Source organism: Narcine bancroftii, chromosome 10 (assembly GCF_036971445.1).
Source record: "Narcine bancroftii isolate sNarBan1 chromosome 10, sNarBan1.hap1, whole genome shotgun sequence".
NCBI classification, from domain to species: domain Eukaryota; kingdom Metazoa; phylum Chordata; class Chondrichthyes; order Torpediniformes; family Narcinidae; genus Narcine; species Narcine bancroftii.
Genome location: NC_091478.1, coordinates 68,988,976 through 69,003,267, shown reverse-complemented (window position 1 = coordinate 69,003,267; position 14,292 = coordinate 68,988,976). Strand labels below are relative to the sequence as shown.

At 43.1% G+C, this 14,292-nt stretch overlaps 1 protein-coding gene across 1 annotated transcript; it reads left to right on the top strand.

Annotated features, from left to right (window-relative positions):
* The first annotated feature begins 6,561 nt into the window (after positions 1-6,561).
* Positions 6,562-12,090, top strand: cog8 (component of oligomeric golgi complex 8). Its single transcript, XM_069901265.1, has 4 exons — positions 6,562-7,121; positions 8,052-8,870; positions 9,811-9,979; positions 10,102-12,090. Exons 1-4 carry the CDS (start codon positions 6,579-6,581, stop codon positions 10,425-10,427), a joined length of 1,857 nt encoding a protein of 618 aa, XP_069757366.1. The 5' UTR covers positions 6,562-6,578; the 3' UTR covers positions 10,428-12,090.
* The last annotated feature ends 2,202 nt before the right edge of the window (positions 12,091-14,292 follow it).

The following is a 14,292-nucleotide window of genomic DNA, read 5'->3' as shown; positions in this document are numbered from 1 at the left end:
CAAGGACTCTGTTCTGCGGACCGCAAGCCCAGATGCACAAAGGCCAAGGCCCGGGTCGTCTCTGCGGCTGAGCCTCTCTGGTCGGGGCAGCCAGCACCTTCTGGGCTCAGGTGACTGAGGTCGGCCGGCAAAACCTGGCGAGTGGCTCTCCCGCCGAACAACCCAGAGTCGACCGCAATGTAGTCACGTGTAAAATAATGGGAGAGGGTCAAGTTCAACGCGCTAAGTAGCATTGTGGTTCTTCGGTGCGCAGTGCCCACCATTGTTAAAACGGCCACTTTGTGCACGCAACGATGAAGGGGGAGGGGGGGTGGAAAAGATTAAAGCAATGATCACATCTGAAATTGTCATTCCACACTCCATCAGCGGTCGAGTGCACTTATTTGGTGAAGAACTGCTTGATAGCGCGAGGGAATGTTGCCCTTTCATGGTTCAGCTCCGCAGACGCACGAATGTCAGGGACTCTTATGGGCAACACATTTTTATTTTGCTGACATAAATGGGGGAACATTCTGGCGACCTCATCCCGTGCTTCAACTTTCATTCCACCACATTGGCAGCAATAGTCACACTAATGCTCCCTTCACTCGCTCTTGGTTTAGTTTGTGAACTTTTCTAGCGACTCTGAAGTTGAATGAACTCCTGTGAACGCACTCTTACCCTCGAGTCCGGTTGGTGGGATGGGGCTCCATTTGCCGCAGACAGACGGGTGCAGATGTCGAACTGTTACTACCCTTTATCTCGGCGCTCCCAGCAGTAAAATTCCTTCTGTTCGCAAACCTGCATGAATGGGCGAAGCTTCACCATTCCACAGATGTTTCCACCACGGGATAGAAGGACACAAAATCAGGCTGGCTCTACAGACTTTCTTGTAAACGATCGGTGACGAGGAAGTGGATAGGGCAAGAGACGTTGCGGAACGGATGTGAATCCACAGCGAACACTGCACTGATTTGAGTGCTTCGGATGAACGCTGCAACTTCTTCAACCATTCTTTGACCAGTCCATTTCCCGGCGTGGCGTCTCTAATGGATAGTAATAGTTCAAAAAGGCCACGATGCACAATCTATATCGGACGGGACTAAGTACACACGAAGTACCAATGCTGAAGGAAATTGAGCATCGTGACGGCCTTTCAGAGAAAGGATTTAATGGGACACGAAACTTTACGTGAAACCTGAAGCATTGTACTCACCTCCAGTCGTTCCTCATGACAAACAAAGCTTTATACCTAATTCAAAGCAAACATAATAAATTCACAATCATTGGTTTTACTCAAGATTGGTGAAGATAAAGTCCAGAGAGCGCACTGAACTCTTCCGCCAAAATTAAGGCTGCTAATTGAAACCTACTGATGATCCTCATTGATAAGAATAATGTAAATTGAAGTCGAAACGAACCGATAGTATTATTCGATATTGGCAGGGATATCATTTACGTTTTTTAAATCCACTTCGTCTGACCTTCGTTCTAGGTGGTGCTGTCCCTGGGAAGTGGAGGGGCGACGGGGCAGGGGCCCTTGTTCAAAGGCTTCCATGCGGCTGTGACTCACTTTGAGAAAGAAACGAGCTGAAGTCCAGGGAGGTCAGGAGGTGGGAGAATCATGAGGGAAATAAATGGGGAAAGAATGACGTTGGAAGGTGAGTAAAGGGACAGGGGTCAGAGGGAAAAGTTTGAGGGAGAAAATTGGGGAAGTAGGATGAATGAGGGAAGGAAGCTGGAGAAGGAAGGAGATGGGACAGTGAGTGTGAGGGAGAAGCCTAGGGCAAGGACATGAGTTCGCTCCTGATGTCTGGGAGTGTGTGTGTCTGTATGTGTGTCTCTGTGTACCGAGGTATGTTTTAAGTCTCTGCAGAAGAGACTTAACACATTGAAACCAAGTTCCCAGCACACTCTATCCCTCTTCCCTGCCGTACACATTTGTGACTATTTTGGACTTCAGTATCCATCTGTACAGAAATTTTGCCCTCGACTTCACTTGCATGTTTGGATATTAATAGATTAGCATCCAATAATCTGGAAAATCTGCTGTTTATTTTTCCAAAAGTTCAAATTTATTGTCAGAGTACATATATGCCATCTTTTTCCTGCAAGGTCAGGCAGAATTTCTAAACTGTAAATGGTACTCAAGAAGAAATGTAAATTAACTGTGCAAATTCAGAAATATAAATATTCAGTGATAGATCATGAGGAAAGTAACAGTCCTTCAGTGAGTCTCTGGATGAGTATTGTTAATGAAGAGGTGACATCTGTTCTTGACCTGAAGGTATGAGTCCTGAGGCACCTGTGCCTCTTTCCTGACAACAGCAGTGAGAACAGAGTGCTTGCTGGGTGGTGCTGATCCTAGATGCTCTCTGATACAGCGTTCCCTGTAGATTTTTCTTGATGATGAGGAGAATTTAGCCTGCGATTCACTGGACTGTTTCCACTCCCTTTTGCAGGGCTTTGGACTCAGAGGTATTGGTGTCCCCATATCAGACCATGATGTATCTGGTCTTGGTCTGCAGACTTTCCACTCTGCAATTTTAGAAGTTTGCCAAAGTTTCCGATGTCATACCGAACCTCCATAAACTACTGAGGAAGTAGAGGTGCTGATGAGCTTTATTCACAATGCCATTAACGTGTTGCATCCAGGAGAGGACCTCCAAGATAGTGACTCCCAAGAACTTAAATTTGCTCACCCCTTCTATCTCTGATCCCCCAATGATCACTGGATTATACACCACCGATTTTCCCTTCCTGAAGTCAACAATCAGCTCCTTAGTTTTGGTGACATTGAGCGTGAGGTTGTTGTTGGTGGTGCACCATTTAGCCAAGTCTTCATCTCTCTCCTGCATGCTGATACATCACCCTTTTTGAACAATCCACTATCATGGTATGGTCAGTGAATTTGTAGATGTTGTCATACCAAGTCATAGGTGTAGGGTGAATCGAGCAAGGGGCTAAGAATCCAGGCCTGTGGTGCTCTGCTGCTGTTGGAGATGTTTTTACCAATCCTCACTGATTGGGCCAGGGGATGAGGAAATCCTGGATCCAATTACAGGGGAAAGAAACAGTTCTATTAAAACTGGTTTATTTTGAGCAATGTCAGGTGAATCAAATAAATAGAATTACAGAGGCTTTAAAGTAATTGAGGTGGTGGGAGGAAGGGAAGGGGGTGGTTTCAAGTTAGAGCGAGTTTGATAAATAAAAAAAAAGAGAGCAATAGGCACAAGATAATGAAGGGATAAACATAGAACATTACAGCACAGGAGAGGCCCTTAGGCCACAACGTTGTGCCAACCTCTATAAACCTACTTGACAAACTAACCATCCCTACCTCAAACCCACAACCCACTATTTTTATTACAATATAGTTAAAAAGGATAATAGGAGAGGACAGAAAATATAAACAAAAGTGTGTCACAGAAATTGAATTCCAGAGCTAGTAAAATTTGCATCAAAAAGGAATTGAGACCTGGGGCAGATCAATCATGTTTACCTTGAAAGGCTCGAGAGGCCAGATAGTTTACTGCTCCTCTTATATTTTTATATTCTAATTCCTGGGCCACTTACCTTTGCAACTAACCTTCAAACCACTTTTTTCCAAAAGTTCAAATTTATTGTCAGAGTACAAGGTCAGGCAGAATTTCTAAATTACTTGTAACTGTAAATGGTACTCAAGAAGAAATGTAAATAAACTGTGCAAATACAGAACATCTTGTGTATTTCCACTCCTACAAGTAAAAGTCTATTTCCAATACAATACGTATGCATATGATTTCCCCGTCTCCACTTCTACTACCATCCCAATGCAGTGCATTTTCATTGTTGTAATTTGTATCAACAATGATCTGTGTTCATTCTGTTAGTTTTAAGGACCAACTATGTTATGTTAAATTAAATCCACTCTGTCAAGTGGCTGCATCTGTTCAAGGCAGCCAGCAACCTGATGAATAACGATATTGCTAATACATCAGTAATTTAAATTGCTACATATTAAATGACACTACTAATGGTAGACTCTGAGAATGCTTGCAGAAGAAACAGGCTGAAATCTAATGGTTGATAATTACAGTAATAATAACTAATAATACTTATTAAATAACATATCTCTGACCCAAGATTAAAAACGTCTAGCTATATCGAGAATTATCTGTAGATGTAAAAGTTTTCATTCTGATGTAGTGCATGGAAGTTCTTCAAGGAGAAATTGTTAGTATTATCTAACGTGATTATTTTAATGTATGATTTTGTATTCTGTAACATCTTGCGTGCAAATTTATATGAGTCACAATTTATTACAAATATAAATGTTCTTCAAAAAAACACTCAGCAAAGCGATCTTGTGGTCTGCATGACATCTCTGATGATCCCACATAGAAGACCCAACCTGGTGGCAGATGTGTCGGAGGAGGAGGAATTGAGAGAATGAAATGGAACCCCTACGGGAGTCAGGCATGGAGACGTGTAGTGAGGTGTAGCTGTGGGAGTTGGTGGTTTGTAGGAAATGTCTGTCCAGCTTATGTCTCCTGAGATGGAGCCACAGAAATCGAGAAAGGGGAGAGTGTGCCAGAGATGGACCAAGTGAATTTGAGGTCAGGGTGGAAGTTGGTAGCAATTTGAATTTCTACCTACTACTATGTGAACCCATCATTAGACACGTTCTCATCGCTACCTTCGACAGGAACTGCTTTCTCTGTGACTCCCTCGTCCTCTCCTCCCTTCCCAACAATCACCCCCTTGGCACCTTTCCCTGTGACTGTCCCTGTGACATGCCCCTCACCACCTTTCAGGGGGGGGGGGGGTTTCCCAAACATTCCTTTCAAGTTGATCAACAATTACATGAGAATCTGCAGGCGTCATCTACTGCATCCGGTGCTCCTGTTGTGGTCTCCTCTATATGATAGAGGTTGGATGCAGTATTTTTGCTCTTAGTGGGACCCCCCCCACCCCCCCCCCAGTGGCCACCCGTTTCAATTCCCCACCCTGTTCCCTTGCTGACATGTCTGCCCCTGGTCTCATGCATTGCCAGACTGAGATCACCTGCAGAGTAGAGGAAGAACACCTCACATTCTGTCTGGTCACCCTCCAACCGGAAGGTATTAACATCAACCTCCGGCTTCTGTTAGCCGCACCCCCATCATCATCATATCTCCCCCTTCCCCTCTGTCGCCTTTCCATTCAGCTCTGCCTTCACAGAACCACCCCCGATCCCACCCATGTCCAACTCTCATTCTCATCCTATTGGACAGTGCTTCTCCCCTGCCCTCTGCCCTTTTATTCAGGCGCCTCCCGGCTTTTTGTTCACACCTTGAAGAAGGTTTCAGTTATTTTCCTTCCTCCTCTGGATGCTGCGAGGCCTGCGGAATTCCAACAGCCTTTCTCTGTTTTTACTACAATCACAGCGTCTGCAGACGTTCATGTTTCGCTTCTGAAACACGACTGGCTGTAAAGTAGTTGGGGGAGGTATTTTAGGCCTCGGTAAGGTAGCTTGGAGGTGTGGGGGGGGCTGGTAGTCATGGTGGGGAGCTGGCTGATGGAGGACCTCAGTTTTCTTCAGGCTGACTTCCAGGCCAAACATTTTGGCAGTTTCCGCAAAGCAGGACGTCAAGCGCTGAAGAGCTGGCTCTGAATGGGCAACTAAAGCGGCATCGTCTGCAAAGAGTAGTTCACGGACAAGTTTCTCTTGTGTCTTGGTGTGAGCTTGCAGGCGCCTCAGATTGAAGAGACTGCCATCCGTGCGGTACCGGGTGTAAACAGCGTCTCCATCGGGCACACAAAACTCAAAACGGTCAACCAGTTTACCTATCTTGGCTGCACCATTTCAGCAGATGCAAGGATCGACAATGAGATAGACAACAGACTCGCCAAGGCAAATAGTGCCTTTGGAAGACTACACAAAAGAGTCTGGAAAAACAACCAACTGAAAAACCTCACAAAGATAAACGTATACAGAGCCGTTGTCATACCCACACTCCTGTTCGGCTCCGAATCATGGGTCCTCTACCGACATCACCTATGGCTCCTAGAACGCTTCCACCAGCGTTGTCTCCGCTCCATCCTCAACATCCATTGGAGCGCTTACATCCCTAACGTCGAAGTACTCGAGATGGCAGAGGTCGACAGCATCGAGTCCACGCTGTTGAAGATCCAGCTGCGCTGGGTGGGTCACGTCTCCAGAATGGAGGACCATCGCCTTCCCAAGATCGTGTTATATGGCGAGCTCTCCACTGGCCACCGTGACAGAGGTGCACCAAAGAAAAGGTACAAGGACTGCCTAAAGAAATCTCTTGGTGCCTGCCACATTGACCACCGCCAGTGGGCTGATATCGCCTCAAACGTGTCTGCCTGTCCCGCATCGGACTTGTCAGCCACAAATGAACCTGCAGCTGACGTGGACTTTTACCCCCTCCATAAATCTTCGTCCGCGAAGCCAAGCCAAAGAAGAAGAAGGTAGCTTGGAATGCCCCCCCCCCCCCCCCCCACGAGTTGGCGACCGATGCTGCCTCCCACTCGCGTTGCTCAGCAACGTGCAAAGCACGAACGCTGCTAATAGTGTTTCCGTTGTTCGAAGCGGAAGTGACGTCACCACCAAGATGGCCGGCCTTGTAATCGACGTGGAAGACGAAAGTATTCTAGCTTCTATTTTCAAGGACTCTTTCCCGGAGAACTGGAGGGAAAACGCTGACTTCACGCGGTACCTTTGCGAGCTCAGTTCGTATGGAGTAGACAAGCTGAACCGTGAGCCCGAGAGGCTTGCAGACGAGCGGGCCCAGATCCTGCAGCACACCCAAGAACTGGCCTTTTGCAATTACAAGACCTTCATCAAAACGGCGGAGTGTACCAAGGAAATCTACCGGGACTTTGGGCTGGTGGAGAAGCACGTCTCGGCCGTACTAGACAAGCTGCCCGGGCTGAGCCAGAAATGTCAGCAGTTCATCAAGGAGACGGAAGAGACCGGCGCCAGCAGAAGGATGAACAGCTTGACCCTCAACCGTCACACCGAGATCCTCGAAATCCTGGAGATCCCGCAGCTCATGGATACCTGCGTTCGGAACTGCTACTACGAGGAGGCTCTTGAGTTAGCCTCTTACGTAAAGAGATTGGAGAAGAAGTACTCTTCGATACCCGTCATACAGGTATTGAGCTCATTTTAAAATTAGTCACGGGTAAGAACAGATATTGTGGAGTTTTAAACGTTATCCAGTTATAGAAATGGATGCAATTGAGTTGTTATGAGAAGCTGAAAATTATCTTATTTGACAAAAGGGATTAGGTATGTGTAACACAACAAAACAGCTAGCTGGAAGATACTTAAAAATTCCTCGAACACTGCGTCTATGTCAATCATCAGCCACTTTGTTGTCCCATTGTATCTTTCTTATATTCCCATCAAATTGCCTCAGTTATACAACTCAGGCACACTATGGTCAGTTTACAATGATCAATTAATGTAGCAAATAGGCTTGTGGAATTTAATGCAGATTAGTTTGTGCTTCTGCAATTTGGGAAAACTAACCAAGGTAGAACATACATGGTAAACAGTAGGAACTTGAATAGTGTAGTAGAACAGAGGTCACATAATTCCATGAACGTGGTGTCACAGGTAGATAGGGTCATAAAGTGAGCTTTTGGCACATTCGCCATCATAATTCAAAGTATTGAGTATAGGAGTTGGGACGGTCTTGTGGTTTAAGTCATTGATGAGGCCAAATTTGAGCTGCCATCTGGTCAATTTTGACATTTAAGAAAAAATTGGATAGATACATGGATAAGAGGGTCTGGAGGCAAGTGGTCTTGGATTAGGCAGAATAATATTTTGGCACAGACTAGATGGGCTGAAAGGCCCATTTCTGTCCTGTAGCATTCTATGGTTCTAAGACTCGAGTTCCAGATTGAACCAGGATCTCTGGGGCTGTGAGGCAACAGCCCTATAAACTGTAACACTGTGTTAACCACTAATCTTTTTTAAAATATACCACTTTTACCTTGGTTGTTATTTCAAATAAGGCAAAGTAAATAAGCTTTTTAAAATATTTAAAAATAATTCTTTTATATTTTTCACACAGGGTATCGTGAATGAAGTACGATCCTCTGCACAGTTGATGTTAAACCAGCTCATCCAGCAGCTACGCACCAACATTCAACTTCCAGCTTGTCTTCGTGTCATAGGTTATTTGAGGAGAATGGATGTTTTCACTGAAGCAGAATTAAGAATAAAGTTTCTTCAAGCACGCGATGCCTGGTTGAAATCCATACTTGGCTCCATAGCTGACAGCGATCCTTATTTCCACATAACTAAAACGATTGAGGCTTGCCGAGTTCATCTGTTTGACATCATTACTCAGTATCGTGCCATTTTCTCAGATGAAGATCCCTTGCTACTTTCCAGCAATCACACTGTGAATGAAAGTGCCATTTTCCATGGCTGGGTGGTACAAAAGGTCTCTGAGTTTCTGGGAATGCTGGAACTGGACCTTCTGAAGGGAGTTGGTAGCCGTTTAGATTCATTGCTGGGCCAATGTATGTATTTTGGACTTTCTTTTAGTCGTGTTGGAGTGGACTTTCGTGGACAGCTTGCCCCTATGTTTCAAAAATGTGCTGTGAATACTTTTGTGAAAGCTGTTCAGGAGGCTGTGGAGAAGTTTCAAGAAGACATGAATTTATATACATTAATCTCTCCACCATCAATGCTGGGGACTACAATCCCTATGGCTCTGCCAACTGAACAGCCAGGAACTTTGCAACCTCCAATGGTGCTTCTAGACTTCCCACCACTGGCATGTTTTCTAAATAGCAATTTGGCAGCTTTTAATGATCTTCGTCTCTGCTGTCCCCTTGCCCTTGCACACGAAGTAACTGTATGCTTGGAAGATGCTCTTGTGCAGGTATTTCATTGCAAGAAAATTAAATACCAAAGCAAATATTTTTTAATAATATGCTATTAGGGATATACACGTTGCTGTGTACTTGTATTCTATTACAATTTAGATGAGTTGAAATACTAAAGTTCTAATTTCTTACATTACAGGTGTCAATGTAATCTTTTTTCTTGTATTTAAAATGGTCAAATCTTGTCACCCATTGTGCCTCTGGGCAAAAATTAGTGAATAGCTCAATGTATTGAATAATCATATATCAAAAGCAGAAATGTTAGTGGTTAAGAGAGGTGGTTAATGAGAAGATGTATTAGATGATGAGGAAAATACTGGAACATTGTGCCTGGTCACTAGTACATGTGATTGCACATTGATGAGCAGGCTTTGGAACAGACCAGTAAGTAGCAAAGTCTTAGGCAGAGACCAGACTTCCTGTTTGTAAATCCACCCTAAAACTCTTTCCCATATCTTCCATTATGTTTGAAATTCACTTTAACTTTTACCTGATCAAATCCTTAGTTCTTACCTTCCTGAATCTTTCTATCACTAGCAGCAAATTTGCACCGACTTTGATGACTGAGAATTTAGTTATTTTCTAGTGTGTCTGTCCATGATACATCAGCTAGAATTACCCCATGAATTTTTTTATTCACTTTGGAATTTGGGAGCCTCTGGAAAAGCTGGCACTTGTTGACAAAAAATGATTCCAAAATGTCCTTTTGGGTTCTAATTAAAGGCTGCCTTAATTATTTGTACTGCCATAGTCATCTTAAACATTCTGATAAAATTTTGAAAACAAAGTACTGTATTACTCAAGTTTGCAGCAGGAAGGATAAACTGTATACCTGGTCCATGCTTAATGAGCCTCTTTCTCTAGCATTGGAATGTTAAGTGCGAGCAGCTTTCCAAAAAAGTTTTGCGATGCTAATTTTTTGGTTCTTCTTTATAGGTTACAAAGATCATTCTTGCTTTTCACCGAGCGGAGGAAACTGCCTTCAGTGGGAGAGAACAGGAACTGTTTGTCCAGTTCTGTATTACATTTACTGAAGATCTAATTCCCTACTTGAACCGTTGTTTACATGTGCTTTTTCCACCAGCACAACTCGCACAGATTCTTGGTAGGAACTTTGCAGTTACATCTGGTATTTGTTTTAATATGTTGAAACTATTTATTTGAACAACAAACCTGCATCATATTGGTAATTGTATATTTGTGTATCCTTTTTGTGTTTTCTGGCAGGTGTTCCTCCTACTCAGATTCATAAATATGGTTCTATTGGTGGCATTAATCAAGGGGTTATTCTGGAACAGCTTGATTTTATCCTCCCCAAAAAAGAAATAATTCCACCCGAAAACAGTCTTGATGAAGCATTGGAACAGATCCTGACCATAGAAACTTCCTTGCACAGCCCTGGATTAGAAACAACAAGTAAAATGCAAAGTGAACAATATTCTCCATTGTTGTCTTCTGCCCTGGTGAGTGATGGATCAGAGAAAGTAAAGCCAGACGTGCCTGATGTAGATGACCAGAGAGCAGAAGATACTTCACTGCAATCTTTGATGTAGTTCTGTTTTTAAATTGGAAATTGTGACACCATATACCTGATTGGGATTTGGGAACACTGATCTGGGATCAGTTAGTCATTAAAATGCAGAATTTGTAAAATTAAAGATCTCAGTAGTCAGCCAAAGTGGGTTAAGAACCAATATTGTCTGACACTTCAGATTTATTAATGTAAGTGCTTAATAATATTTGTTGATAAATGATTTTCATGAAATCAGACATTTGTTATCAATTGTATAAAATGAAAATTGGAAATCAATGATTGAATGGCTGTCTAAAAACAAAGAGCAGGAAAGTTCTGCTGGGTGGTTACTACTATTTCTGCCTTCTGGTTGAGTGTGTAGCAGTTGGTGCTCCACTGCTCACCATGAGTAGTGGTGGCACAATGACTGAGCTGGTGGAGTTGCTGTCTCAGTTTCAGGAATCTGTGTTGAATCCTGATGTATGCTAAGTGGAGATTGCATGTTTTCCCTGTCATCACGTGGGTTTAGTCCTGAAAACCCCCAGCCCCCCACCACAACATCACATGCAGGTTGATGGGTTAACTGGGGGAAGCTGGGGCATTTCATGGGAATTTGGGGAGAATAAAATGGGATTAGTGCATGATCTGTGTTTGAGTTCACATTGAAGCACACACATTTTTCAGTGATCAGCTCTGCAGAAATTCACTTTTGCATTTGCACAAGCTTGGGTAGATGCCAATAAATTAATACAGTTGTGGAGCTAAAAACATTCTCTGCAGAAAATGGCTCTGGTTTTGCTGAGTCCTTTCTGAAGTCTTGTTTGTCCATATTCTCCAAATATTAACTAACTACAGGTATAACACTAATTACACTGGACAATGAAGATTTTGCTTCCTGAATACATTTCTGTGTATTTCTCTGGATTATCTTAAAATTTTCCTATCACATACCTATTTCTGAGATTTCCTGTGATATTTAAGTTTACTTCAAGCATACAAACCATGAAGTGCAACATCATTGAAAATTCATTTTCTATATTTATACCTGGACTTCTTCCCTACTGATCTTGGCACAGTCAGTGATGAATTTGGTGAAAAGTTTCACCAGAACATTGTGTCCATAGACACAGACACGAGGCATCAGATGCTGAGTACAAATGAAAATCAGTAGCAAAACATTTTTAGGTCAGTTGAACTAATGCAATGTGTCAGTATAATTATGCGATTAAACATGCTAAATTCAAAAGTTAATGTTTCTCCAACTTTCTACATGATACAGCAAATCTGAAATTATCTGTGTTCAGTTTAAAGTTGTTTATCGTAATCCCCAAAGGAAGCAAACCTTTTGGAAAAAAATTGTCCAATGTTATCGATGTTTATGTTAGTTTTACTTCAAAAATGCAAAAATCACTTGTTTGGGGGAAAAAATGAACTTGAGAAAAAAAAATAATGTAACATTAAACCTGATCCGGATAAGTAGCAAGAATGATGTTGCATAATTTTAACAATCCATGTTTTGTAAGATAATTTTTAGACTTGCATGGAGCTATTCTGAAAGCATTTTAGAAAGGAGTGGTGGACATTCTGTGAAATTAAAGTGTTAATAGCATGTGTAATGTGATATACAGCAACAATGACATGTGAAATGCAATAAATTATTTGGGGACAGAGCAATGAAACACAAGGAACTACACTATATCTTTGTACCTCTATAATGCTGGTATGGTTGCCAAATTTTAAGGAAGGTATCGTATTTCCTGGAGTTATAGGTAATTTTGTCCAGGGAAACAGCTCTGCATTTCTGCACACAGTGCCTAAATGAGAGTCCAACTTCCAAGTAACCACTATGCACTTCCTGGCCACCACCAAAGCAGTCTACACAAACTGGATTTGAAATTTGGACAGCTTCATTGTAAGTCTCATGTCCATGATTGGGTGTATTTAAGGCAGAGATAGGTTCTTGATTAGCCAGGTCATTAAAGGTCATGGAGGGAAGGGCAAAAGTGGGACTGAGTGGGGAAAATGGATCAACTCATGATTGAATGGTGGAGCAGACTCGATGGGCTGAATAGCCTGTTTCTGCTCCTATGTCTTGTGGTCATTGATTTAGTAGGTATATGGGAAATTGTTCAACCTCACTCAACTGATCACCAGAACTAATATTCCTAACCTGATTACTCACAGAACTAGAACATTCAGACAACATTTGCTTACGCACAGAGGGCAGCTTTCAATTTGTAGGCAATTTAGTTAATGATGCATAAAAGAGAAAGGGGCTTTGCATTAGATATATGCAAAACCAATGTCCTTGCTGGATTTACTTTCTCTGCATAACACTCCCTGCCAAATGTCCAGGCTGAGACCCTTGTAAAACCCTCCTCCATCTCACAGAAACTAGCTCTCAGTAAAGTCCGATATCACTGAAATTCATCCTCACCTTCAGTACACTAGCACAGCTCCTAGACTACTGGAGAACAGTGCTTCTATGATTCCAGAATGTGGCTACATAAATCACATAGCTCAAAGATTGCACCAGTACCATGTACCGCAATCTACAAAATCCTCCAAATCAAACAGTAACTCAAGTCCTCTCCCATATGAATGATCCCAGCCAGAGGCTCTTATTCATCTAGTTCCAGTGGCCAAGCCCACATCCTTTGTGCTTTACATTCCCAAAAAAGACACCCATACACTCTATAAAAGATCAAGAGAACAGAGAAACCTATTCAAAGATATTCTCAAAGCCTCTTTGAAAAGGTACCATAAACATCCTTGTTGACTCTTAGGAATTCTTGGCCCATTCCCTTTGTTAGCATCATACAGAAGCTTAACAAAAATAGTGGTAGAAACTCATTTCCCTCGGCCCACTCTCAAGCACCTCTGGGACCCCATCTGCCACCACAGAACACAAAAAGATGATAGTGGGAGACTGTCCAACAGAAGCCGTAAGGAGTATTGTTTTCTTTAGTGTTCTAATAATATGACTTGGTGCAGTTGGGCTGCTAAATCCTCTTACGAAGTAATTCAAATTTAAATACACCATTTAGAAAAAGTTTCACATATTGGCTTCATTTCAAAATTTCTGTAAATACCACATCCTAATACTTTAGTGCATTCTTCTTCTTTCTTTGGCTTGGCTTCGCAGTCGAAGATTTATGGAGGGGTATGTCCACGTCTGCTGCAGGCTCGTTGGTGACTGACAAGTCCAATGCGGGACAGGCAGGCACGGTTGCAAGGGAAAATTAGTTGGTTGGGGTTGGGTCTTGGGTTTTTCCTCCTTTGTCTTTTGTCAGTGAGGTGGGCTCTGTGGTCTTCTTCAAAGGAGGTTGCTGCCTGCCGAACTGTGAGGTGCCAAGATGCCCGGTTGGAGGCGATATCAGCCCACTGGCGGTGGTCAATGTGGCAGGCACCAAGAGATTTCTTTAAACAGTCCTTGTACCTCTTCTTTGGTGCACCTCTGTCTCGGTGGCCAGTGGAGAGCTCGCCATATAACACGATCTTGGGAAGGCGATGGTCCTCCATTCTGGAGACGTGACCCACCCAGCGCAGTTGGGTCTTCAGCAGCATGGATTCGATGCTTGCGGACTCTGCCAGCTCGAGTACTTCGATGTTGGTGATGAAGTCATTCCAATGAATGTTGAGGATGGAGCGGAGACAGCGCTGATGGAAGCGTTCTAGGAGCCATAGGTTATGCCGGTAGAGGACCCATGATTTGGAGCCGAACAGGAGCGTGGGTATGACAATGGCTCTGTACACGCTGATCTTTGTGTGTTTCTTCAGGTGGTTGTTTTTCCAGACTCTTTTGTGTAGTCTTCCAAAGGCGCTATTTGCCTTGGCGAGTCTGTTGTCTATCTCGTTGTCGATCCTTGCATCAGATGAAATGGTGCAGCCGAGGTAGATAAACT

Excerpts from the sequence above, each read along its gene's own strand:
- cog8 (XM_069901265.1), top strand. The coding sequence starts at position 6,579 with ATGGCCGGCCTTGTAATCGACGTGGAAGACGAAAGTATTCTAGCTTCT. Across the intron at positions 8,871-9,810 it reads TGGAAGATGCTCTTGTGCAG|GTTACAAAGATCATTCTTGC; the intron begins GTATTTCATTGC and ends TCTTCTTTATAG. Across the intron at positions 9,980-10,101 it reads ACAACTCGCACAGATTCTTG|GTGTTCCTCCTACTCAGATT; the intron begins GTAGGAACTTTG and ends GTTTTCTGGCAG.